Source organism: Myxine glutinosa, chromosome 8, assembly GCF_964187855.1.
Source record: "Myxine glutinosa chromosome 8, kmMyxGlut1.1, whole genome shotgun sequence".
NCBI lineage: Eukaryota > Metazoa > Chordata > Myxini > Myxiniformes > Myxinidae > Myxine > Myxine glutinosa.
The window spans coordinates 80001712-80027224 of NC_136268.1; the positions used below are offsets into that span (position 1 = coordinate 80001712).

The 25513-nt window shown below is 42.5% G+C and overlaps 1 protein-coding gene across 1 annotated transcript in view; it reads left to right on the plus strand.

Moving 5' to 3' along the window:
- The window catches only part of EEIG1 (estrogen-induced osteoclastogenesis regulator 1), a gene marked incomplete in the record, with an annotated part of 57013 nt that overhangs the window by 25756 nt on the left and 5744 nt on the right, over positions 1-25513 (plus strand). Inside the window, 4 exon segments of the mRNA XM_078783429.1 lie at positions 6019-6135; positions 12746-12792; positions 22127-22275; positions 22688-22783. Coding sequence (XP_078639555.1) covers positions 6019-6135; positions 12746-12792; positions 22127-22275; positions 22688-22783 — 409 coding nt within the window.

A 25513-nucleotide genomic window follows, 5' to 3' on the forward strand; every position in this document is an offset into this window, starting at 1 on the left:
TTTTTTGAATGCCCCTTCTTTTCTATTGTTTGGCATTTTCTACAAGCTATGGAATGTCCCTTCTTTTCTATAGTTTGCCACATGACACGTACCATATAAAGGGGCCTTTCCTATGCCCCCTGGCATTTTTCCAAAGAATGGCCATTTAGAATTTTGTTTCCGGGACATGTCTTGGTAAGTAATTGTGGCAGGTTTGTGTGAAACTTCGTCAGGTAGATGAGCCTTTTACAGGTTTTATGCTTCAGATCTGCACATCCGTCCATCAACCTTTTTGTATTCAGACCACATCTTGGTCATTGAGGCATGTTGATGAAGCATATGTGGTATACTATCTGTCTATGTAGATATGCTATTTTACCATCGCCAGAGGAGAGCGTATTGCATTTGGGTCCGTTTGTCTGTCTGTCCGCACAGAACGTGAGTATTTCTATCAATTACGTACCATTGAAATGTAACTATGTCTATTAATGATGAAAGGAACACAACAGAACATTAATTACATCTATTATTGGAACACGAGTACGTCTATTTCTATGTGCTATTGGAACGTGCGCCCACTAATTATGTACTCGTGGAATGCGAGTAAATCTATAATTACGTACCAATTATGTATTGGAATGGATTGTTTACGCCTATTTATTGATTATGTAACACACCAGCGCACAAAAACACTACACATAATACATCACACAAAAGTCCTGATGAGGGTCTGCAATCTCTGATGGCTCTTTCTAATTTGAGGAATTGTTTAAATGGTTTTGTAGAGTTTTACAGTTTTTATGTGTCAGGACCGAGGCTTAAGAGAAGATGTGGATATTAGGGATTGAATAGACAGGTGCTAAACCAGGTAAGAAAATTCCAATTTCTGGGTTCTACTTTTGAGGATGGGTGGGTTTCAGTGAGGATTTGAGGGAGGATAGGAGCGTAGTATATGGTCGGGGTGGGGTGGGTTAAGGTGGAGTAAGTGGGGCAGTGTTTCTAGGATGGTGGATAATTGAAAATTTTTGCTTTTGCTGAGGGTGAACATTTTAAAATTATAAGGCTGGATCTCCTGTAAAGTGCGGAGGCTTTGGTCTTGAAAAAGTAAGACGAGAAATTGCAGCTGAGGATTGCTGCAGATGCATATGTTGAGAGGGCTCATGGGGACCGATCTGAAGGATAAGGAAAAATAATATGGATATCAGGATGTGGAAAGGAGTAAGGAATATTAGCGAAAAGGCATGGGTTAGGGGCTTAGGTTGGGGCATGCGCCCAGATATTGGGGGGCAGGAGGGTGGAAGGGAATGTTATCATGTGGGTCTATAATTTGATACGGATGCGGCAGCAGCCAGGTGTAGAAGGGACAAACAAAAACTGAGGTATAATATGGTTGACAGGAACATGAGATCGGATGCTCGGGATAGAGAGATGTGGAATGGGAAAACTTGCGGCCGACCCCATGAGGTGGAATTAATTTGGTCTGTTATTGTTATTACAGTAGTAATAGTTGTACTTCGATGGGATGGCACAGGGATATATAATAGTGCACTTGCTTCGGAACTTTCTAGCCTGCGTTTCATTTTTAGCTGGCAAGGCAAATGCAAACTACCCATTGTAATCCTTGCTGTGGGGCTGCTTTGGCATTACTGAAGAACATCACTGAATATTAGAAGATTAATTATTTATTTGGGGTAGACCAGCCTATTCCACTAGCATTCATTTAGACCATCCCATGGTATGAAATCAGAAGAGCTGAGTTGTATATAGTCACGTGGACAGCACCCTCTGGACTGGATACAAACACACCTGATGGCCTGTACACCGGAGCTGCCCAAAGATGGCCAAATGAAAGCTTTCCTGCACAGGCTGCGTCGAGCAGTTCCCTCAGGCCTGTGAACCGGTGTGGCTATTCCCATACAATTTGTCAAATAGTTATAAACATTTTAACTCTCCAGGAACCTCAACTGAAGCCGTTTGCACGACATTTTCCCCCTTTTAATTGCAATGTGTATCTTTGTACCAAGGCATTGCAGCCTGTTGTTCTGTCCTCTTTGTACTCGTTTTTTTCCCCTTTTAATCGCTCTATTGTTTGAGTAACCAATTGTCTCAATGCTGGTGCTCTGGCTCCCAGTCACATGACAACGTACTGGATTGATGCTCCTGTTCTTTAGTCCGAGTTATAAAAGAACAGCTGTTTAGCACTATGGTATGCTTTTGCCAATTTTATTACGGTAAAGGCATATCCTCACTCGAGTTGAACAAACCTTTTTTTTTGAGAAATTCTTACATTATGAAAAGGCAGAGTGAATGTGTTATCAAACTGACGTTACGTTTTCCATCTGTTGGTGAACAATGCCGTTGGTTAAAAAAATTAATGAATAAAATATTTCGCTTGCAGAAAACCTCTTGATATTGTATAAATGAAAACATACCTTCGGTCCTTTTGAATAGCCTGGTGTTGGCTTAACTGTTAAGGTTAAGGGTTAACATCTTAGGGTCTTGAGTTTGAGATCCTGTCGTACATAACACCAGGTGGGTTGACTCAGCCTGTCATCCTTCCGGGGTCTGCAAAATGAGTACCAGCTTACTGGAAACGGGGCCTGCATTAACGCCACAGCCGTTACCGCAAAGATGCAACCAGCGGCCACAGGCTCCATACGAAACAATAAGTTAATTTCAATGGAATTCAGTTCCCACTTACACTGGCTCTTCCAGAGGTCAGACTATGAACCATTCCCAGCAAGCATCACTGTAATTGTACTCGTTCGTTCTTATTTCGTTATTTTATTCTTGAATATTTCCTAACATTGTCGCATGCTTTAATAATGTCATGATGCTCCCAAAGTTTTACCAAACACACTTGATACGTCTGTTTGCTTAAATGTGTTTTGAGTTGGTTCAAAACTCCCACGTTTTGTGTATACTGTAATACTTCGCTTAACGCTGCCCCAGAGAATGCTGATTTGTGAGACCGCTGAGATTCTAACAAAATAATAATTAAGAAAATCCATAACTTGCAGCGTTTGTCGAGTAAACGCACCCGCCGCCATTGTTTTCACTGTGTGCACACGCTCTCAGCCAATCAGCGCTGTTTACTCCGCCTTCGTTTTGCAGCAAGATGGCCTTCCTCCCACCTCGTCTCCCATGGCTGCCATGTAGGAGTTGGAGCAGAATACAGCAATTATTATTTTTATTGATGTTTGTACGTGTTTTATGTTTTGCTAGTACTTACTGATATTATTCTAATTAAAATATTTTATTTTTATTTTTAAAATAACATGTTTACTATCTGTATTATTATCAACGCTATTACTGATACCTCAATATAACCCTCAAATAACATTGTCAGGGACGCATCTCCATATAACCAATGATATAACGACCCCTTTTAACGCATTTTCGATGAGCGCGCTTTTCCAGGAACGCATCCTGAGAGTTAAGAGAGGTATTACTGTACTGGTCTCACCAGCCCTAATATTAGAACAAGATCCTCCATGGCCACGCTTACTGGCCTCTGCTCTCAACAGTACGAATGCAAATGAGCTGCAAACTAAGCTATGAATGACACCAGGTTTGATTCCTGACCCGACTAGTCTGGGCAACATTCCTAACTCGATGACAAACTGTCACCTTAGTCCTTCACAGGCAGGACGTTGCATCATTGAGTACGCCCCCTTCAGAGGGATGTTGTGCTGGGTGTTACTTCTACTGAAATGAAAAGAAGATAAACAAGTGCCTGCACTATCCTTCTCTCTTTTGGAGTTGTACGCAAACATTACGACCAAGACTCCCATTACCAAAACAGCACAACGACACGTGTGCCGCGATTGAGGTCCAAATTGGAACGATTGAATTCCAAGGGAGAAGAACCACTGCTAATGGAAGAGCCAGTACTTCTTTACCGATAACTAAAGCACTTTTGCTGACTGAACTATTTGCAGCATGATCCGCCAACAAAATTGCTCTTTCCTGAGTCTTGCTAACTACAATTTTTGGTGGAAACATGAAATAATTGTGTTGATTAAGAATAGAGTTCGGCTTTAGCCGACTTGAGAAGAAGAATGGAGAAATGTATAACTGTGCTACAACTTTGCTCACAACTTTGATTTGGAACCTTATTCTTGTATTGTGCAAGTGAAGTGGTGATGGTGGTGTGGTGTGGTGTAGAGGGTGGGGCATCTTAAGGGAATGTAACATAAGCATGTCATGACGTAGTGGTTCATGGGTAACCAAAGAAGTTGTGTATGAAAACAGCCTTCGAGCCAAGATCTCAGCAAAAGGCATTGGTAATTAATGATTTTATAATTATTATTTACTGATGAGAAAGGTGTTGGGATGAAAAACAAGAATAATGGTAAAATTGTGAAGTTTAGGTTTGGAGTGAGGAAGTGGGAGAACCAGGTTTGTGGCATTCAGATGGGGACTTTGAGTTTGGAAAAGGAATAAAGTGCAAATGACAGAGTGTTGAAAGATGGAAGTGCAAGTATTGAATAAATGCTTGATGCACAACACGTTTTGTTAAGGTATCATATGCTCTCTCAACACATTATTTTCATGACCGGGCACTCCCGCACTTCAGGCAGAAGTACCCTTGTTGACCCAATTTCATGTGGGCAATGTGCTGCGGCACATTCTTGGAGATGTCGTTTATTCTTTTTCCCATTGGTACTCAAAGCCAGGCTCATGGACCGCATCCAGCCCGGAGTTTACTGGAGCTCGGGCCGAAGTACGTACTGGAGTACATGCTCATGTTCTGGCCTTGGTGGCCACTGAAGGCCAATATTGTTGGTTGGAACCAGTAGAACTGGGTTTGGAACCTCGTTGTAGGCCCAATAACTGTTGAATGTCAATTTTGGATTTTCGGTGACATCCACGTTTGCTCCATTATAGCAAGATTCTTTATCTGTTGTTCTTATTGACTTCTCTTGTTTTCTTTCCACCAAATCTTTGTCTCTTTTGTCCTTTCCCAACACCACAGATTTAAGTATTTGTAGATTTTGTCTTGTTTGATTATGCATGTTGTATGTGCTTCTGTACCTTAGTTGAAAAGATTAATCGTCTTGATGTGGTTGATATTGTTTTTATATAAAAATGTTAAAATTGCCACCTTTGCTCCTCTGCTTTGAACTGCTCATGCGGTTGTTACTCAATGCCATCTATGAACGTTGAATTGCGCTATGTTCCATCTTTTGTTTCAAAAGACTTCAGAATGAGCTTAACAAGCACTGTCATCATAAAAGTGATTGTGTGACGGCATCTGGTGTCCCATCAATTTAAACGTTACCTAATGATTTGGCTGGAAACCCACAATCTGCCTGAAGTGTACCCGTTTACAGGTAACGACTGTGAGGATAGCAGTTTGAGAGCACGTTACAAGTGGTTGAATGCAAAGTGAAAGGTGGGATTGTAATAGGACATTGACCAGGATAACAGGTTGTGAAAAGTTGGTGGTTTTTTTGTATCAAAAGTAACGAACTTGTCTTACCTAGGTAGTCACTTTACTATTTTCGGCCCTGGTTTTTTTTCACCATGGTCAGAGATGGGGGACATTAAAATGAACTCCGTCCGACTGACCGATCATCCGTCCATGTACTTTTATGTATGTGATATTTCAAAATGGACTAGAGGTACACACACTTGCCTCTGAGTTGTCGAGCCTGGGTTTGAATCTCAGGCCAAGCTACAAACTGCCATCCTGGTGTCTCGCAGGCATGGCGAGGCATTGATGTGTGTGCCATCCCTCGGGTGAACTATAACTTAGTGTCCTATTTGTCGGTAGATGTTAAAAGTCCTACAGTGTCCTTCGTGAAAAGTAGGTGAGCTATTGCCGACACCCTGAACAAATACCAAATTCCTTTCCTGACATACAGGGGGCATACATCAGAGGTACAGTCATGCCCTCAACTAATGATGCTACTTGCAGTCTTGTGCTGCATACGAAATATGAAGAAGAAAATCACCTTGCTGACACTGTCTCTGCTTGCCTTGCCCTTACCCCTCATTCCCTATTTCTATCTGGGATCTGGGATCTACGCATAGTTGGGATTTGCAGATCTGAACCTTGCTGAGTTTGCTGGTTCACGCTCCACCACACGGCGCTGTCTCCTGGAAGGCTATGATACAAAGCATGCACGGCAGGACAACTCTATTCTCAAGGTACACATGGCAAATGCTGATTATTATTACAGGACATCTACATATTACCGAGTCGAACGTGTGCAATATCTACGATGAATTACACTATTTTTTTTACATATGTAGATGGATCATTACGGTGTGTTGTGGTATTTTTCATATGGTTTTTCCTCCTACTCTCTAAACCTGTGCAAAGGATGTTTGTTTAAGTGGAGATGGTATATATTTGTGATTAAAATTAATGGTGCTTGAGTTGAACCATAGTTGAGTTCTGCTCTGAATAAATGATTGCATCTTTTGCTCTCTTGTTAATTGTTTTGAAACACTAACACCAATGTAGGAGATTCTGAAAGCAGCATTTGATAGGAAATTGACAATATGCTCACATAACAATACAACAACAACATACATTTTAAGGCAATTTTCCCTGCTAGAGCGGGGGTTAGCCTTGCGGTCCCCATGACAATCTTCTCCATTTTGCCCTATTTTCTGCATCTCTCCTTGTTAACCCCCTTGCCCGCATTTCTTCTTCCACCATCTTTAGCCAAGTCTTTCTCGGTCTTCCCCGTCCTCTACTTCCTTCTACATTAACTTCCATCACTCTTCTCAACCAGTCACTTTCATCCTTCCTCAATACATGACCAAACCATCTCAACCTGTTCCTCTTGACAGCATCAATCACAGGCAATATTCCCATCATCTTTCGCAATTCATCATTTGTCCTCCTCTCTCTCAACGATACTCCGCACATCCATCGAACCATTCGCATTTCCACCCTTTCCAGCCTTCGTTGCTGCTCTACGTTCATTACCCATGTCTCGCTCCCATAAATCATAACACTTCTCACACATGCAGCAAACACCTTTCCCTTCAGCTTCAGCGACACTCTCCTCCTCCTCAGCACGCCACTCAGTTCCCGAAACTTCTTCCATGCACATCTCACTCGAGCAACCGTTGCCGAGTCTGATCCACCTTCTCCATTCAGCATGTCTCCGAGGTAGCAAAATGTTTTCACACCTTCCAGCTTCACGCCATCTCCAAGATCCAACTCAACATTTCCTCCATCTGCAGCTCCCTCTGCGCACACCTTACATTTGAATGTAGCTGCCACACTGGTTAATGACCCTCTCAGACCACTACATTTTTGATGAACCCACTCAGCGCACATTGTACACTGAATGGAGTTCACTCTGACACCCTTCCTGCACACAGCACACAGCCACTTCCCAGTTCTTTCCACCTCACCACATGCTTTACCACTTGCCATCACCTTTGTCTTTCCGATATTCACCTTCAGACCTTTTGTCTCCATACATTCCTTCCACTTGTTCATCTTTTCCTTCACTCCATCCATACTTTCCGCAATCAACAGCAGATCATCTGCATACAACAACTCCCACGGTAAACCCTCCTTTACGTTCTGAGCCAGCACCTCCATCACAGCTACAAATAGTAGTGGACTTAGTACCGACCCCTGATGCACTCCCACCTTCACCTCAAACTCACCACTGTTCCCGTCCTTCGTCCTTACAGCTGTGCGTGCTCTTTTGTACATTGCCATCACTACTCTGATCAACCATTCCTCCACTCCTAACTTCCTCAATGCCCATGTCAATACTTTGCGTGGAACCCTATCGAATGCTTTCTCCAGATCAACAAACCCAAAAAACAACTTCTTCCTCTTATCCATGTACTTCTCCTGCAACTGCCTCACAATGAAAAGCGCATCTGTCGTTCCTCTTCCTGGCATAAATCCAAACTGCATTTCGTCGATCTTCACTTTCTTCCTTATCCTCCTTTCCAACACCCTTTCCAATACCTTCATTCCATGCTCCAATAACTTTATCGCTCGGTACGAGCCACACTCCAGAGGGTCACCTTTCCCCTTGTATAGAGGGACGAGGGTACTCAGTTCCCAATCCACTGGAATGCGGCCTTCTTTCACCACCAGATTACAGATCTCTGTCATTCTCTTCACACCCCAACTCCCTGCTGCCTTCAACATATCTCCCACAACTCCCGTCGGCCCTCCCGCTTTTCCACTCTTCATTGCTTTTATCGCTTCCTCAACTTCCTTCTCAGTTATCTTCTCTGCCGGTCCTAAACCTGGGTTACTCTCTATGTTGCCATCCCATTCATTCTCTGTATTCAACAGCATTTCCATATATCTTTTCCATCTTCCTTTAATTCCATCTGGGTCGACAACGATTTGTCCCACTTCATCCTTCAAGCAACTCACCCCCATCACATCACACCTCTCTTTCGCTATGTGCTTTGCAATCCTGAATACTGCTTTCTGACCCTCTTCCGAATCCAAGCGTTCTCTGAACATTTTCCTACATGCCTCCTGCGCCTTTGCTACCTCTTTCTTTGCAGCCTTCCTGGCTGCCTTATAACTTTCATGCTCTGCTGTTTCTGCTCCCGTACCCTTCGCCTTCTGCCACTCTTTGAACTTCTTCCTCTTCTCGTCAATCCTCTTTCCAACTTCAACATCCCACCACCATGTTTCCGAGTGCCTCGGTGGTCCTTTTGTCCATCCACATACCTCACCAACGGCTCCCAACAGACTAGCTTTCATTGACATCCAACCACTTTCAAGCTCAACCACATCATCCTCTACCCTACTCAGCCTCTCTTTTAATGCCTCCCTTACTGTCACCTCTTTCAACCTCCACACCTTCATTCTCGGTTGGTACTTCACCCGCCGAGCTCTCCTCGCACCTTTCACCCTTATGTCGCAGACAACCAAGTGGTGCTGTGAAACAGCCTCCTCCCCCGGGATCACCTTTGTGTCCCGGAGGTGCCCCCTATCTCGCCTACGCACCATCAGGTAGTCAACAGTTGTTGTCGACCCACCTGACGTGTATGTAACAAGCTTATTGTCCTCTTTCTGGAACTGAGTATTACAAATCAACAAATCAGCTCCATCAGCAAACTCCAAAATCCTTTCACCTTCTCCATTTCTCACACCATATCCGTAACCCCCATGAACTCCCTCAAAACCGTCCATACTCCTTCCCACATGTCCATTTAGGTCTCCTCCCACCACAACAACTTCCTCATCTTTCACGTTTTCCATCAGCTTCTCTATCGCACACCAGAACTTGTCCTTCTCTTCATCGCTTCGACCAACCTGCGGAGCATATCCCGAGATGACGTTCACCAAGAGCTTTCCAATCATCATTTTCACCATCATCAACCTATCACTCACTCTAGTCACACTCACCACACTGTCTACAAACTCCTCAGAAAACATGACACCAACACCATTCACGACCTCCGGGCACCCTTGCCACACAAACTTGTATTTCTGTCCCTGCCTACCCTTCACCATTCTCACACCACTTCCCTTCCATCTCGTCTCTTGCACACAACATATGTCCACTCTTCTTCTGACCAATACTTCCACCACTTCTCCTGATCTCCCTGTCATTGTCCCTACATTCCATGTCCCAAACCTCAGAAACCGATCTCCACTTCGGGCTGTACCCTGCCCATATGTACTTGTGATTGTCATGGTTCTCTTTTTGAGGCAATGTTTTTATGGCCGGATGCCCTTCCTGACGCCAACCCTCTTGGTCGTCTCTTACGACACGCAGGGATACGGTGTACCTATTCTGACCAGGGTACACACTGGGAAACGTTGAAAACATGTAAATTCTGGGGGGGGGGGGGGGGGGGCGTCAGCATCACGGCTGCGGTTTAAACATATTCCAACAATATCCAAACAGAACTATGAAAAAAAAAAAAAAAAAAACAATCCGGGAAAAGTCTCCAAGCAAGAACGTGGATTTGAGAAGGAAGGAGCAGAGGCGGAAGAAAACGAGATACAGGGGGCGGGGCACAAGCCGAGATGAGGAGGAGAGCGAACAAGCACGTGTCCGGGAGGAGAGAAAGAATCAATATATAATTCTTTGTCTCGGGAGGTGAGGTGAGGGGGAGAAAACAAAATAAAAGAAACAAGCAATACAGCGAAGGAAATAACCCAAACCGACGGGGGGAGGGAAGCCCCAAGTTACCAGGCCGCGCACGAGGTACGACTCAGAAAACGATTAACTACACACAAGTTTGCACGAACCACAAACCAACACCAACTAGAAACACACAATAACACGTACACAGCAAAATAACCAGTGGAAATTTGACAAAGACAAGAATGGGAAAACACTCAAACTTCGATGCCGTGGAGAGCTCGAAGTACGCCTCACTCGCCCGAGGAACCGGAAGTTCATAACTTATAACATTTCATAACATAACATATAAGTTCATAACATAGCACATAACAATGTGCTACCTTATAAAGACAAAGGCATTGAAAATGTCTACCGCTTTAGGGCTTCCCTCTGTTTATTCCTGGAACCAAATCTCCATTTCTCTTTCTTTCTCTCTCTCTCTCTCTCGCTCTCGCTCTCGCTCTCGCTCTCGCTCTCGCGCTCGCGCTCTCTCCACATCGATCCAAATGGCGGTTTACATCTAGAAACGATGCATGTCGAGCTTGAATTCCGATGCTGAATCAATCGTTATTAGCAACTCTGAAGGTTCTCAGTTTGTTGAAATTAATCAGTGGGATTTTGAAGAAACTATTGGAGACACAATTATTGATGGAAACACTTTGGGAAAATTATGAAGCCGTATCATTTTGAGCCTTATGCGAGCGATTCAGACGAACATGGCAAAATGGAGGTGTTGGTGAAGATGAAAACGCCGGTCACATGTTCACTACATATTGGTAGGTTTTGTTTTTCCATTCGATTGACGGTTAATCATGGGTTTTGTATTAATTGATAAATCACCTCTGGTAGCTTGTAACTGTTGCTGCGTTTTTGCCTGAGGAAGAACTGCTGAAATCTGTCTGTCCGGGTTCTTCCCAACATCTTTGTGCCTTTCACATTTCTTTCTACTTTTTCATATTTCTCTCTATTCATTCTAATTCTAGCTTCTTCTTTATTTCTCTCTTTCTTTATCTATCTGTCTAGGGAGAAGTGAGATCTTGCAGAAAATTTTCTGGAAAGTTCACTTGGCTGCGCCTGGATGGGTTTGAGGGTTGAGGAGTGGCAGCTGAAACCCGATTCCTATCCAGTTGCCACGTTTAAACAAAATAGGACCACAAATTTTCAAGAAATGCTTGGGGACACATTTAAGTATCAAAATGGCCACCAGTTGGATATTTTGGATCTGATCTCAAAAGAAAATGATGTGCATATATATGTAAGCCATCATTCATGATCTGTGTGCCAAGTTTGAACAACATTGGTGAATGCATGTCCGAGACGTGTTCTAGGTTGAAGACATGTTCAACATCGTTTTTGTTTTTTTTTACAACTAAAATGGCTGCCAGTGTGCCATCTTTGATCACATTGCAAAACAAAATTATGTGCATATGTATAACCTTTATGTATCGTCTTTGTGCCAAGTATAAACAAAATCGGTCGATACATCTCCGAGATATGGTTGTGGAAGCACGCACAGACAGACAGACAGACAGACAGACAGACAGACGGGTGGATGAGACCCAATCCATAAGCCTCCGTTTCGGACCAAGTCCGACGGGGGCTACTAACCGATCTGTAAGCACGTCTCGGGACAGAAATTAGCTCTTCATTAAATGTCATGACAGTGGAAACCGTATTTTGTGGCCACTCATAAAAATATTACAATGGAAACTACAGGTGTTTGACAGACATATTTTACCCAAGGTATTATTTTTCTACAACTGTTGTAATGCAGTTTTATTTAAAACGTTATATAATTTGTTCTTGAGATATGAAATGTTGAACTTTATTGTATAGTGTTTCACAATCCAGTTTGCTTTTTAATATAAATGGAAAATAACGAACTTTTTGGGGGGGAATTTGTTTTATTTATTTTATTATTTTTAAATTTTGCACCCATTTTGGTTTTTTTGTCCCCCGTCGCACCGCGGAGCGAAAGGGGGACTATGGTTTTCCCCTCCATCCGTGTGTGCGTCCGTACGTGCGTAAGCGAAGGAGCGAATTGTAATTTGGTGTGTGGGTCCAACTAGGCATATGGAAGAACCCTATTGAAAATTAGGTTGCCACGTCAAAATCCAAGATGGCCACCACCATGTATGTCTGATGCCATGTATGTCTGAACCTTGTGAGCAAAATATCTTGAAAAATAAGCGAAGTACCAACTTCTAATTTGGTGTGTGGGTGTATCTAGGCATAAGGAAGAACGCTATTTGAAATTGGGTCGCCACGTCAAAATCCAAATTGGCCACCACCATATATATGTCTGAACCTTGTGAGCGAAATATCTTTAAAAATAAACGAACTACTAACTTCTAATCTGGTGTGTGGGTGTACACATAAGGAAGAACGCTATTGAAAATTGGGTCGCCACGTCAAAATCCAAGATGGCCGCCTTGCGTCTTCCACTTTGTCAACTCGCATCACTTCACCGACGGGGGACCTGGGCGTAACGCATGTTGAACCTTAAAGCAAATTTAAACCTTTAAGAAAGCACCAACAAAGGTTGAAAGGGCAATGTATAACTTATCATAGATGGTATTGAAAGCGAATTTAGTTATTGGACTTCACTAATGGAGCTTGTGAGTACTAGACCCATGACTTTGCAGGTAATTGGTCTGTGCCTTGTTGTCTTTTGGCAGGTTGTTATTGGAACGACTTTGCTGTCTGGTGATCCTTGCTTCAAAACGTGAGTTGTTTTTTTTCCAACCTTTCAAAGGGAGTTTCCCAGGCCAATATATAAAGAATTATAACATTTGATCACAGATATTAGATACGATCGAATATGAAGGCATTCCGTTCAATCGTGCACAAGCGCATACCTGCTGGTTTCATCATTTACGGGAGTGTGCCTGGGCCATTGATGCAGTGCTGCCTTATAGGTTATTGCAGGAATTTAGAATTTGTCCAGGGTATTGGCAAGTCACTACCTCTCTGTGAAATTCACTGTGGGCACTTTAACGTCCACCAGCAGCAGCAGATGTTGGTGGCACACCCTGCTTAACGTACCATTCGACGGATAGCATGCACGCTGAGTATCTTGTCTGCAAAACACCAGAGTGACAGTTGATAGTCTACCCAGGAACGTAAATCTAGACTCGACAGCCTAAAGGCAAGTGCGTTACCTCTGAGCTATTTTGACAGCAGATGAAAGCAATGATGAGCTTTGATCAAAATAGTGTACGTCTTAACCACAAAAAGGAATGTTGCATACATTGAGTTTGAAGTTTTGTCACCACTGTCTAAATGGAGGGTGTTTTGGTCACGGTGTTGCAATATCGATCTTTGTATTGTGCCATCAATGTAAATGTGATGACGTAGTTCCTGAGTTCTGTTCCCAAGCACACACTGATCTTCCACGTCGGCTTTCGATTCCACACCTCAGCTGCAGCCCTCACAAGGATCCTGCAAGCAGGCACAATCGTGAAACGATCTAGATAGCCAGGTGGTAATAACCTGCAAGCCATAATTGCTTGATTGATGTTGCGCAAAATGAAGTCTCTTGCCTCCAAGCTATGAGTAATTTTGTTATTGTTCGTGATGACGAAGCGGTTGTTGTAGCAAGGCTCCATGATTATGTGGAAAGACCTGCTGTGGCTTAAAAGGTATCTTGGTGTATTTCCTAAAACTAGCTTGACTAAATTATTGCTTTCCTGGATGTATAAGAAGAGTGTAGGTTGAGTACGTTTTCTCACCAAAACTATTCCTCGTCTAAAACTACCTCGGCAGCCCCATAAGCTTCTTGCAATGAGCTCTTATCAGAATTTAGTTGTGGGTAGGTGTGTCGTAGCATTTTGGTCGAAACACGTTTTCAGTGGGGAGGAAACTGGCTACCTCACCAAGCTTGTGTGTAACAAACTGCCTCGCACTGCTTTGCTGCTAGCATGCGTACGAATCCAAACTGCGATGCCTGTTAAAGCAATGTGTTAGCACAGTTTACTTAGATATACAACATCAGGTTGGGTGTGTGGTGAGGCTTTGCCTCTGACGAATTTGCTGGTAAATTATTTGCCTGGAAAGGTAAGCTGGTGATTTGTCTTTAAGATCGTCTTGAAACGTATTTGTATTCTGGTGTTCTGCCAGAAGGCAGATTCAATACTGCCAAGGAGTTTCCTGGCAAGGGTTATACTGGGTGGTTTCTGCTGTCTTCCCAGCAGTAGTTTGGGCAAGAATTTGGAACTTTTTCAGGGCGCCGGCGATACCTCGCCTACTTTTCATGGAGGACACAGTGGGATATTTAACATTCACAAACTAATGTTGGCAGACGGGAGGTCCAGTTTCACGTCTATCTGAGGGACGGCATGGCATACACACTGATGAATCATCCTGCCTTCCTGTGAAACACCGAGATGACAGTAGTCAGGTTCACTATGTTAACAAATATAATTTCGTTCAAAATTTTGGGATTAGCAAACCTGTACATTTTTGGAATATTCAGAGCATGAGGAATCCAAAAATTAATGTTTACATTTGCGTCGACACCTTTGCGAAAATGACACTCAGGACAGTGATGAAGATAGTCAGGTTCACTATGTTAACAAATATAATTTCTTTCAAAATTTTGGGATTAGCAAACCTGTACATTTTTGGAATCTTCAGAGCATGGAGAATCTGAAAATCAATGTTGGCATTTGCACAGACACCTGCATGGCCGCCATTTTGGATTTTGAAAATGGCCGCCATAAAATACATATTTTGCGCGATCTCGGCTTCTAGTCAACCTAGAGACTTAATTAAATATGCTAATCCTATGTTTTCTGGGTCAAGGAATCCAGTAAAGGCCTCAAAATAGTGCTCAGGATTATAGAAAAGCAACAAACAAAGGTAGTTGAAAACCATTGTCTTTATATTTGTGATATAACTGTATTACATAATACATGATATTGCAAGTCCTTTGAAGTTATAGGTTGTTATAGGAAGTTATAGGTAGTATCAGATTGAACTATAAGTCCTATACACAGGATCTACGAGGTCTATACCGTTCAGGAATATGCTTTTACAGATCTTCATCACTGTCCTGAGTGTCATTTTCGCAAAGGTGTCGACGCAAATGTAAACATTAATTTTTGGATTCCTCATGCTCTGAATATTCCAAAAATGTATAGTTTTGCTAATCTACCAAAATTCTGAACGAAAAAACATAGTGAACCTGACTACAGTGTTTAGCTGGGTCTGGATTTGAATCCAAGCAAGACGGCTCAGAGGCGACATCTTGAAAGGAACTTTTTAAAAGTTGCTGTGGATCATATATATATATATCTCTCTCTCTCTCTCACACACACACACACACACACACACACACACACACACACACACACACACACACACACACACACACACACACACACACACACACACACACACACACACACACACACACACTATTGGTTATATATACACTACCGGTCAAAAGTTTTCGAACACCTCAATTTTTCCAGTTTTTATTGAAATTTACACAGTTTAATGTCCAGTGAATAACCTGAAATGGTACAAAGGTAAGCAGTAAACTGCTCGAGGTTAAAAAACAAAGTTTAGGTTAGCAAAAACGGGAAAAATAATGTAAATTGCATAGTTATATTGTAAAAAAGGCCTTTTTCAGAGAACAAGTAATGGGTTAACAACTTACAGCTGTTCTCCAGCAATGTAAGTAAATTAAGCCTTGAAAGTTGATGCAAACAATTCCTACAGGTGTCCCAACCTCTGCTGATTACTTGATTACAAACCCCCTGTCTGTATAAAAGCAGTATTGGAACAGACTGTTATTCTACCCTCCGAAGCATTATTTGAACAATATTGCACTGCAGGAAGTAGTATATTGGCAAGTAGAGGAAACTCTGACAGGAAGAGGTCTGGCAGACCCAAAGCCACAACAGAATCAGAAGACAAGTTTCTGAGAGAGTCAACAGCTTGCGTGATAGGCGGCTCACAGGACAACAGCTTCAAGCACAGCTTAACACTGGTCGAAGTAAGCAAGTCTCAGTTTCAACTGTGAAGAGAAGACTTCGAGCTGCAGGTTTGACAGGTCGAGTGGCATTAAGAAAGCCATTGCTAAGATGGCAAAATAAGAAAAAGAGGCTTGCCTGGGCCATGAAGCACCGCCAGTGGACTACTGAAGACTGGAAGAAGGTCTTATGGACCGCTGAATCAAAAATTGAAATCTTTGGTTCATCACGCAGGGTTTTTGTACGCCGTTGAGCAGGCGAAAGGATGGTTCCTCAGTGTGTGACACCAGCTGTCAAACATGGAGGAGGAAGCGTGATGGTCTGGGGCTCTTTTGCTGGATCCAGAGTCGGCGACTTGCACAGAGTGACTAGCAACCTGAACCAAAAGGGCTACCACAGCATTTTGCAGCACCATGCAATACCCTCTGGTATACACCTAGTTGGTCAGGGGTTCATCCTACAGCAAGATAATGACCCTAAACACACCTCCAGGCTATGTCAAAACTACCTTCAAGGAAAATAACAAGACAGTAGACTTCAAATCATGGAATGGCCAGCACAGTCTCCAGACTTAAACCCCATCGAGTTGGTTTGGGATGAACTGGACAGAAGGGTGAAAGCAAAGCAAACTTCCAAGTGCAACACATTTGTGGGAACTTCTGCGAGTGTTGGGAAGAACTTCCCGAACAATATTTGATTTCCATTGTAGAAAGAATGCCACCAGTGTGTTCGGCGGTTATATCTGCAAAAGGTGGCTACTTTGCTGAGTCAAAAATTTAAATTAAATTTTGTTAAACAAAATGATTCTATGATTTCTTTTTTATCTCCAATTGTTTATTTGTTCTGTGCCTAATTTCAGAGTACATTGAGACATTAAACTGCGTAAATTTCAATAAAAACTGGAAAAATTGAGGTGTTCGAAATTTTTTGACTGGTAGTGTATATATATCCAACCAAGATATTTTCGTTTTGTATTTTGAATTGATTTTCTGAAATTTTGTGGAAGTTGTGGGTTATGATGTGGAAAAAGTCTGATTTAATGCATTTTAATTCCAGACTACAAGGAAACAAAAGGTGAAAATTTTGAAAGGGGGTGTTGAATTTTTACAGGGTGTGTGTGAGTGTGTGTGTGTGTGTGTGTGTGTGTGTGTGTGTGTGTGTGTGTGTGTGTGTGTGTGTGTGTGTGTGTGTGTGTGTGTGTGTGTGTGTGTGTGTGTGTGTGTGTGTGTGTGTGTGTGTGTGTGTGTATATATAGTTACGTTTGTGGGGGTAGGGAAGAAATTGCATGATGGAGTTAGGATCGTAGAGGTTTTTGCGTAGACGCAAAGAAGAAGAATCTCGATGTAATAAGTCGGGAACCTGACAGGTTAAGCGTGTTTGCATGTCGCCATAAGGGGTGTGGCTTTTGTGTTAACTAGACAGGGTGTAAGAGTAATTGCCCCTGTGTGTAATTGCCCCTGTGACATTTCCTGTGTTGGATTTTTTTTACATGCACTCAGCCAGCCATGCAATGGGCTCCATTCACCCACATGGAGATTGGGGGTGGGAGGGGGGGGGGGGGCATATAGACTGTGCCACACAGGAGTAATAGGTGAAGGAGTTGACAGGTGCTCTCTCCACTGAACTCCAAAAGGACCTTTTACAAAATCGGCAAAAATAAAGCGCACACAACATTCATGCAACGCCCCTTTCTCAATGGAGCTAAGGGGTACAAATTTGCCATTAAAATTCAAAAGCAAAACAGGGAAAGCATATTGGTCAAGCAAACCCGCAGACTCAAACAGGCTCCTGAACTCTACTCCAAGATTATTTGCTACTCTTGAGATAGCAAAAAAAATCTGGCCAATAATCCGAATGGACCTGAAACCAGAGCTGGCAGAAATTTCGTGAGCAGACTTCCATCTTTCTCTTTGAAAGTCCAACAAATTACGGACAGAGAGAAGACCTGACCCCACAAAGTACTGGACAAAAGTCCTGGAAGAAGGAATGGCTGAAAAAAAGTGGTTGTAGAATATTGGTTCGTTGAGGAACGTCGAGGTGGTAATGGAACCGGTCTCACGACGCAACGACAAGGCTTGCCAGGCGTTGATGACACTCTGCATGTACAGCGGAAGTGATGAGACATCGATCTTCGGGAGATCAAGCAAAAACAGTTCGCGACCATATCCCAGCCGACCTGCTTGCTTTAGCAAACACAAGGTTAAACTCTCCCAATGCATGGGGCTGTAAAGAAACTTGTTCACAAAAAGAAGGCGGAAAGTCATGAGCCTGCTGTTGACATTAACGAGCCCTTGACCCCCTTCATTACGTGGAAGGCTGAGCACGCCTGGTCGGAGCCAGTGTTTACCACCCCAGAAAAAATCAATTCGATGTTTCTGGATGGTTTTGATGAGCCATTTTGGTGGCTGTAAGACCATAAACCTGTGCCACAGGGTAGAAGTGACCAAGTTATTGATCACCAATGCTCTTCCATGATAGGATAGGTTGCAAAGAAGCCCTTTCCATTTTTGTAGCTTGGAATGCACTTTCTCAATTAATCCATCCCAGTTTTTTTGAATGCATCGGGAATCACCGAGGTGCACGCCCAAATGGTAAACGCCATCATTCTTCCAGGACAAATTTCCTGGCAGGGGCGGGAAAGAAAAACCTGAAGGTAGTCCAAAGAAGGTGGCACAACTCTTTGACCAGTTCACCTTGCCGAACAAGCAAGACTAAAATTATTGAGAGCTCTGATTGACTCGGATACATCATCTTGAGACTGTATTGCAGTGCAGATGTCGTCTGCATATGCTACAACTTTTATAGGGGGAGCATTAGGGGAAACGGAGAAACCCAAAAATTTCTCGCGAAACAGAATTAAAAGAGGCTCAATGGCAAGAATATAAAGGAGACCAGACAAGGGACATCCCTGCCTTATACCCCTTGAAACAGAAAAAGGAGAAATCAGTTCATTATTAACTTTCACCAAACTATAAATATTATGATATGATAACTGGATGCATGATATAAAGGTGGGACCAAAACCAAAACCCTTCAGAACAGCAAATAAATATTTGTGATCTACACTATCAAAAGCGTGTTCTTGGTGTATAAAGACGAGGCCTGTGCTCTTGCGTAGGCAGTCACACACGTCAGAAATGTCACGAACAGCACCAAGATTTCATATATCGATCGTCCATGCACGCAACAAGTTTGATCGGGGTGGACAAGCGAGTGGACGACGGATTTTAAGCGTGAGGCAAGGACTTTGGAGAATATTTTGTAGTCGGTGCACAGTAGGGAGACTGGATGCCAATTCCGAAGTAGCTGAGTGTCCCCTTTCTTTGGTAGCAAGGACACAACTGCTCGTCTACAACTTAGGGGAAGCTCCCCAACTTGTAAACTTTCTTGGAGCACTTCCAAAAGCTCAGTTCCAATAATGTCCCAAAAAGCTTCATAGAATTCACGAGGAATGCCATCCAGTCCAGGAGATTTACCAGTTGGTACACCGAAAAGCGTGCGCCTCAATTCCCCCAGGGTAATAGTGCTCTCCAGCGAGACTCGCTGCGATTCACACAACTTGGGCAATGGTTCAACAAAGGTATGTGCAACATCTAAATCAACTTCTTTGGCACACAAAAGAGAGGAAAAATAAATTCGTCAGGTAACGGATCATTCTCCGCAACTTTGGTTACCTCTTCAGAGGTTTCTGGAGTACCAGGTACACCTATTGTTTGACTGTCATGCCTAAGCTCATCATTTACTGATGTACAGTCTGCAGAAGGTTTACCTCCACTTGGAGCATCACCTGACAAGACGTGTTGCTGCTCCATAGCCTCCTCCTCACCAGGAGGAGGAGGACAGGACTCAGCACCGAGGAGGTTCGGACTACCCTCATTCCTATTGAGTGAGACCCTCTTCACAGTGACTGCTTCAGCGTATGAAACAGGCTCGACTGTATTTGAACCTTGGTGCCTTCGTTTTCCTCGTGTAACAACACAAAAGCCGCTCGTATCCTCGGTTTGATTTTCAGCAGTTTCATCTGGCTCTGTGGGAGCCTCGTTACCTGGCACAGGTTCACTTTCCTTTTCAGACTACCCCCTTGGCTGTTCGGACACGCTACTGGGACATTCGTTTTTAACATGTCCGTGCTGACCACATTTAAAACATACCAAGGTCTGTGACGTAGCAAACACCCGGTATGTATAGTCGTCGTGTTTAATTTTCAACATCACCTCCAAATTGCGAATTCCCGGCTTTAAAATAATAAATAATTGACGCCGGAAGGACAGAACATGTTTTACCTGCTGATCCTTGAATCGAACAGGAATGAAAGTTATTTTCGACACGACGTTACCATACTGCTCCAAAGCAGTCTTAATCTGCTCATGTCGGATGAAAGGCGGAATATTGGAAACGATTACTTTCACCGAAGGTGCATCCAACGGTGAAACAAACACGAAGATATTAGGCTCGACAGTCAAACCCCAGGGACCAGACACTGAGTGGATACATATGATGTCCATGGTGACAGGGTAGGACTGATTAATTACTGGGGCTGGAACCCATACTGATGGACACAGTTGCCCTTATAAACCTGAAATAAATATCTGAAATAAACAAAGGCTTATACTTGTCTTCCACATCCCACCCAATTCAGTTTACTGCCTGAAAACAACTTAACATCTACATCCTTACAATATTTGTAGAAAATCTGGAAGTAAATATATGATTACAGGCTAACCTCAATATATCACTATTCAATATATCACTCTATTGGATATTTCACTTTTATTCAATGGATCCCAAATTGCCCATTTCCTTATTATTAGCATATAAAATCTCCCTATATATTGCTATTCACTTATAGTGTGGACCATTTTCATGGACCCCGTCCATAGTGATATATCGAGGTTAGCCTATATTATGGTAAAATAACCATAATCAGTGACTCTTGGAAATATTCTGTTGGCTGGAAATATTATTAACTTGCTATGGATGGCTTTTAATGGAATATTTTCATGATATATGACTTTGCTTAATTACAAAAAAGCGCCAATTGGCCAAAATGTTAAGATGGAAAATAAATGGACTAAGCTACTCCTGTGGAAACGTTATCATATATTAATTTGTTCATACTGACCCCACAAACATTTTAATACCACTTAAGTTTTGCCCCAAATTTGGTACCGATTTTCTGTCTGGCCCATGGACTAAGAGTAACATTTTTACCCTCGCCAGTGGAGAATATATGAATGAATGAATGATCGTTTTTTAAAGGCCATTTTACCCGCAAGAGCGGGGTGTAGCCTCGCGGGCTCCATGACAATCATGGTTCCCTGTTTGAGGCAATGTTTTTATGGCCAGATGCCCTTCCTGACGCCTTACCCTTACCTTACCTGGAGAGGGTGTTGCATTTGTCTGTCTGTCTGTTTGTTTGTCTGTTTGTCCACACGGAATAAATACGATTTTCTCTGCAACCGTTGGTCCGATTGACAGGAAATTTTCGCCATCGGTGCAACTCAACCTTTATAATTTTTTAATGATAATTATGACGTCATAGGTCACGTGGTTTGGCTGCCATCTTGGAAAAATCGAAAACATTTGCACCTCTATCTCAGAAAGCACTGAATAGAAAAAATTCAGACATGGCTCATTGTAAAGAACTCTCCATGGGGAATAAAATATGTTAATGATGATGTCATAGGTGCCTCCATTATGACGTCATAATTCGACAAGTACAAAACTTAATCCGATCAAGATGAAATTTTTTGAGGATAATCTGGGAATAAATTAGTTTAGAAAAAAAAATAATGTCATCGGTCATGTCGTTCGGCCGCCATATTTGTTTTAACTCAACAGCCTTAAAAACCACAAATACATCCTGGCGAGGGTTTGCAATCTCTGATTGCTCTTTTTCTTGTTGGTACAAGGGGTTTTAGTTAGAACAATATGTGGTTCCCACCAAACTTTCATATTATGAATCCTAAAGATTGGATTTAAAGGGTGTATTTTGCTTTGCTTGGTTTGTATGTCCCCCACACATACTTCTTCTTTCTTCCTTTCTTAGTTCCAATCCCATCCCCATTTTGTCATCCCCAGGCCCATTGCCCCGGTACCAATCACTGTGCCGGGTGAAGAGACCGCACCACATCTGGAGTTGAACAGCAAGGGTCTTGGTGAGGAGGAGAGCCTGTCTGGGTCTTTAACACAGCGTCAAAGCAAAGGACGACCAACAGTCCTGCCCACAGGTGTGAATGATCACAAGTTAATGGCTGCAACCCTCATTTGCACAACTTACTTAATAAAGGAGGGAGAAAAAAACATGCTTCCGTCTAAAGTTGTGTAAAATCAGAACTTTTAAAATTCGTTTTATTCAATTTTATTTTAGTTGTCCTTTATTCTTGTACTATCAGGATGTGAAACCCATTGAAATTCTTTGTCAAGTAAAATGTTGAGGCAGAGAGAATAATGAGAAAAGGTAAAAACAAAAAAAGCATGAGGCTAACACTAAGTGGTGAAAAAGCGATGTATCGACTGCCTGCTGTCATAATTTTTCAGGACTGAAAGCACAGAGAGAGTGAGTGGTCACACATGTAACATGTGTGACAAATCATATGACTAACCTCTGCACAGCAACATGGTATTTGCATTTTGTGGCAGGCGTGCTTGATGGTGGAATGATGGGGAAAGAGACGACATTTCATGCTGGTCATGTTCGCAGCGCTAGCTCAGCCAGCCAACACTCTCGCATCTCTGGTATGTGCTGTTTACTTCCTCTGCATATTAACTTACAGGTGCTTCCGTCCACATACAGATATACTCTTGCACAGAATATGTTCTCTATATTCTCAAATATAATGTAAATCTAACGGAATCGGGTCTTGGCCCTCATGGACTCGGACTTGCCAGAGATAATACTTGTCACACACTCGGACTTCTCATGCCAGAGAAAGTCCACAGAATTAACTTTAAGGTTAACGTTACTAATTGATTTGTGTGCCAAGAAGTGATGCACTTATTTTTTCCCCAAAATAAATGACCAGCTGGAAGCACATCCACCATGAAAATAACCACATGAAGAAATACCATGAAAATAACCACAGTGAATAAAGGAAATACAGGTTTTGATCACTGAAGAAAATGGGATGGAGACACATATGAAGCTAATCAACAGGAAAGAGAACAGGAACGTCGGCGACGTGTTTCTCTAGACAAATATGCCTGATGCCTACCATTGATGTAGGACTCGAGTCCACCTTTTGGAGAACTCTGACTTGATTCCTCAGAACTCGGATTTGACTCTTCAGGACTCGGACTCGGCATGCCAAGAACTTGGACTCGGCTCGATTCCAGCAAAATTTAGTCTACGTACGTACAGTAAAATTTTGGGTATAGTAGAACTAAAGTGTGCAGTAAAACGTTTTGTGTACTACAGCAAGAACGCACAGTAACCAGGCCTAATTGGTTTCCCGCCAAAAACGCTGGTACTGTGCAACCTTGAATCATGTGATTACAAATGATTAATAGAACAATCCTGCAGAAGAAAATGAAAAGAACTCCGACCGATGTTTTTGGAGATATTAAACGCAAACGTCGTATCCACATGTAATGGCGCACAATCCAAAACAGGTTCTGTTCATTCAAAGAGCACTTTTAATGATTCGCTGAATCACTTTAAACCTAAACACTCAATGGCTTAACTTTAAATGCTATCATCGCTTTACTTTCAAGTGCCACATTGGTACGGGAATGCATTTTGTGCTCGACACAATCCTCGACAATGGCATTTTGTTACGGGAATGCAACCACGTACTGACGATCTATTTATAGGTATAGTCGATGACGTCGTAACGTCATCCGTACACAAAACCTTTTCGCGGGTTGCGGCACTGGACGTCATCCGTACTCATCGGGTTAAAATGGGGGGACTGAACATAAAAGTGCTATTGTTCTGCAATGAATGAAAAAAATGAACCACCCTTAGAGGCCATTTTTCCTCGCAGAGCGGGGGTTGGCCTTTTTTGGGCACCGTGGTCCCATTTTTGAAGCAATGTTTTATGGCCGGATGCCCTTCCTGCTGCCAACCCTGTTAGTCGCCTCTTGCGACACGCAGGGAATTACCAGTGAACTGGTACTCAATTTGCCGACCTCGGAAGGATGACAGGCTGAGTCAACCCCTCTGGCGTTAATTCAGCGATCAACCGGGATTCGAACCAAGGATCCTAGGATCACAAGCCGGCACCCTAACCGCTAATCCAACACCAGGCATATTGTTCTGCAATGGTAAAACATATATGTGACGAAATACCAAGAAATGAAATCTGATATTCTGTACTCTTGCCTCATTCATATTTTGATCTCAAATCCAAATTTCTTGAGTATATAACAACAATAACAAATTTGACTTCACTACTCCAATCGTTATGGAGGGCACTGTATATCAATGTTGTTTCGAGTCCCCCTGGTCCGAGTCCAAGTTCAGCAGTGCCGAGTCAAAGTCCTGTGCTGAAAATGTATTGGAAAGTGGCAAAAAAACGAATTTATTTGTCTGCTGATGAAGTAAATTATGTAAATAAAGACAATTGAATATCAAAACCAACTAACAGTGTAACTTGTTACTTGTATCAGGATTTTATTCCATATTCTTGCAGTAATATGGAAGGATTTATTGGCCCTCTTGCTGTAGTTTGACTGTAGTATCAGGATTTATTGGCCCTCTTGCTGTAGTTTGCTCATTCGTTTCAGATTGCAAAGTTTCTGATAGCATACGAATCTTGTCCAGAAAATATGGTGATAACAATCTGCATTTCTTTTTAACTGTAAAAATTATGAAAGTCCCAAACAGCATCACACAAACATAGCTCAAATTGGAGACAAAATCATTCAAAAACAGTAATTTTAAGTCTGCTAGACATTCTTAAAATAATGCCTGCAAGTTAGCCAATTATGCGACTTTTCAAGTTTTCATAAATGTGTTTAAATTTTTTTTCTCATATTATCTGCATATAAACGATTTCAATTTACTAATGGATAAACTAATGAAGCTTGAAGTGACCAGTTGCTACTTGCTGCCAAGCATAGCTTCATTGCATTTTAGAAAGATCAGTTTACATAGTGTCTGCTCCCAGCCCTGCCCCTGACGAGGGCGCATCATAAGGCCTCTTCTTGAAAACACTCTTTCCACCAGGGCACCTGGAGTGGGAACACTACTTTTGAAGCTAATCTGTGCAGTTGGGGGTACTTGGTTTTGTTTTCCACCCAACACAACAACCTCCAAGCCCGAGCATGTACTCGTGCAGACAAAGTCAATTGTGCTGTGCAGGGTGCACTGTGCAGATATTGGTCCAAACGTCCAAGCTACTGTTTCATTTATTTTACATCGTATAAGATCATGCGACCATTTGTTCTCAGCAACGTCAACTCCAAATCATGGTGACATTAAAATTATGATTTTGACGTCGGACTTTTTTCCTCAATCATTCACAA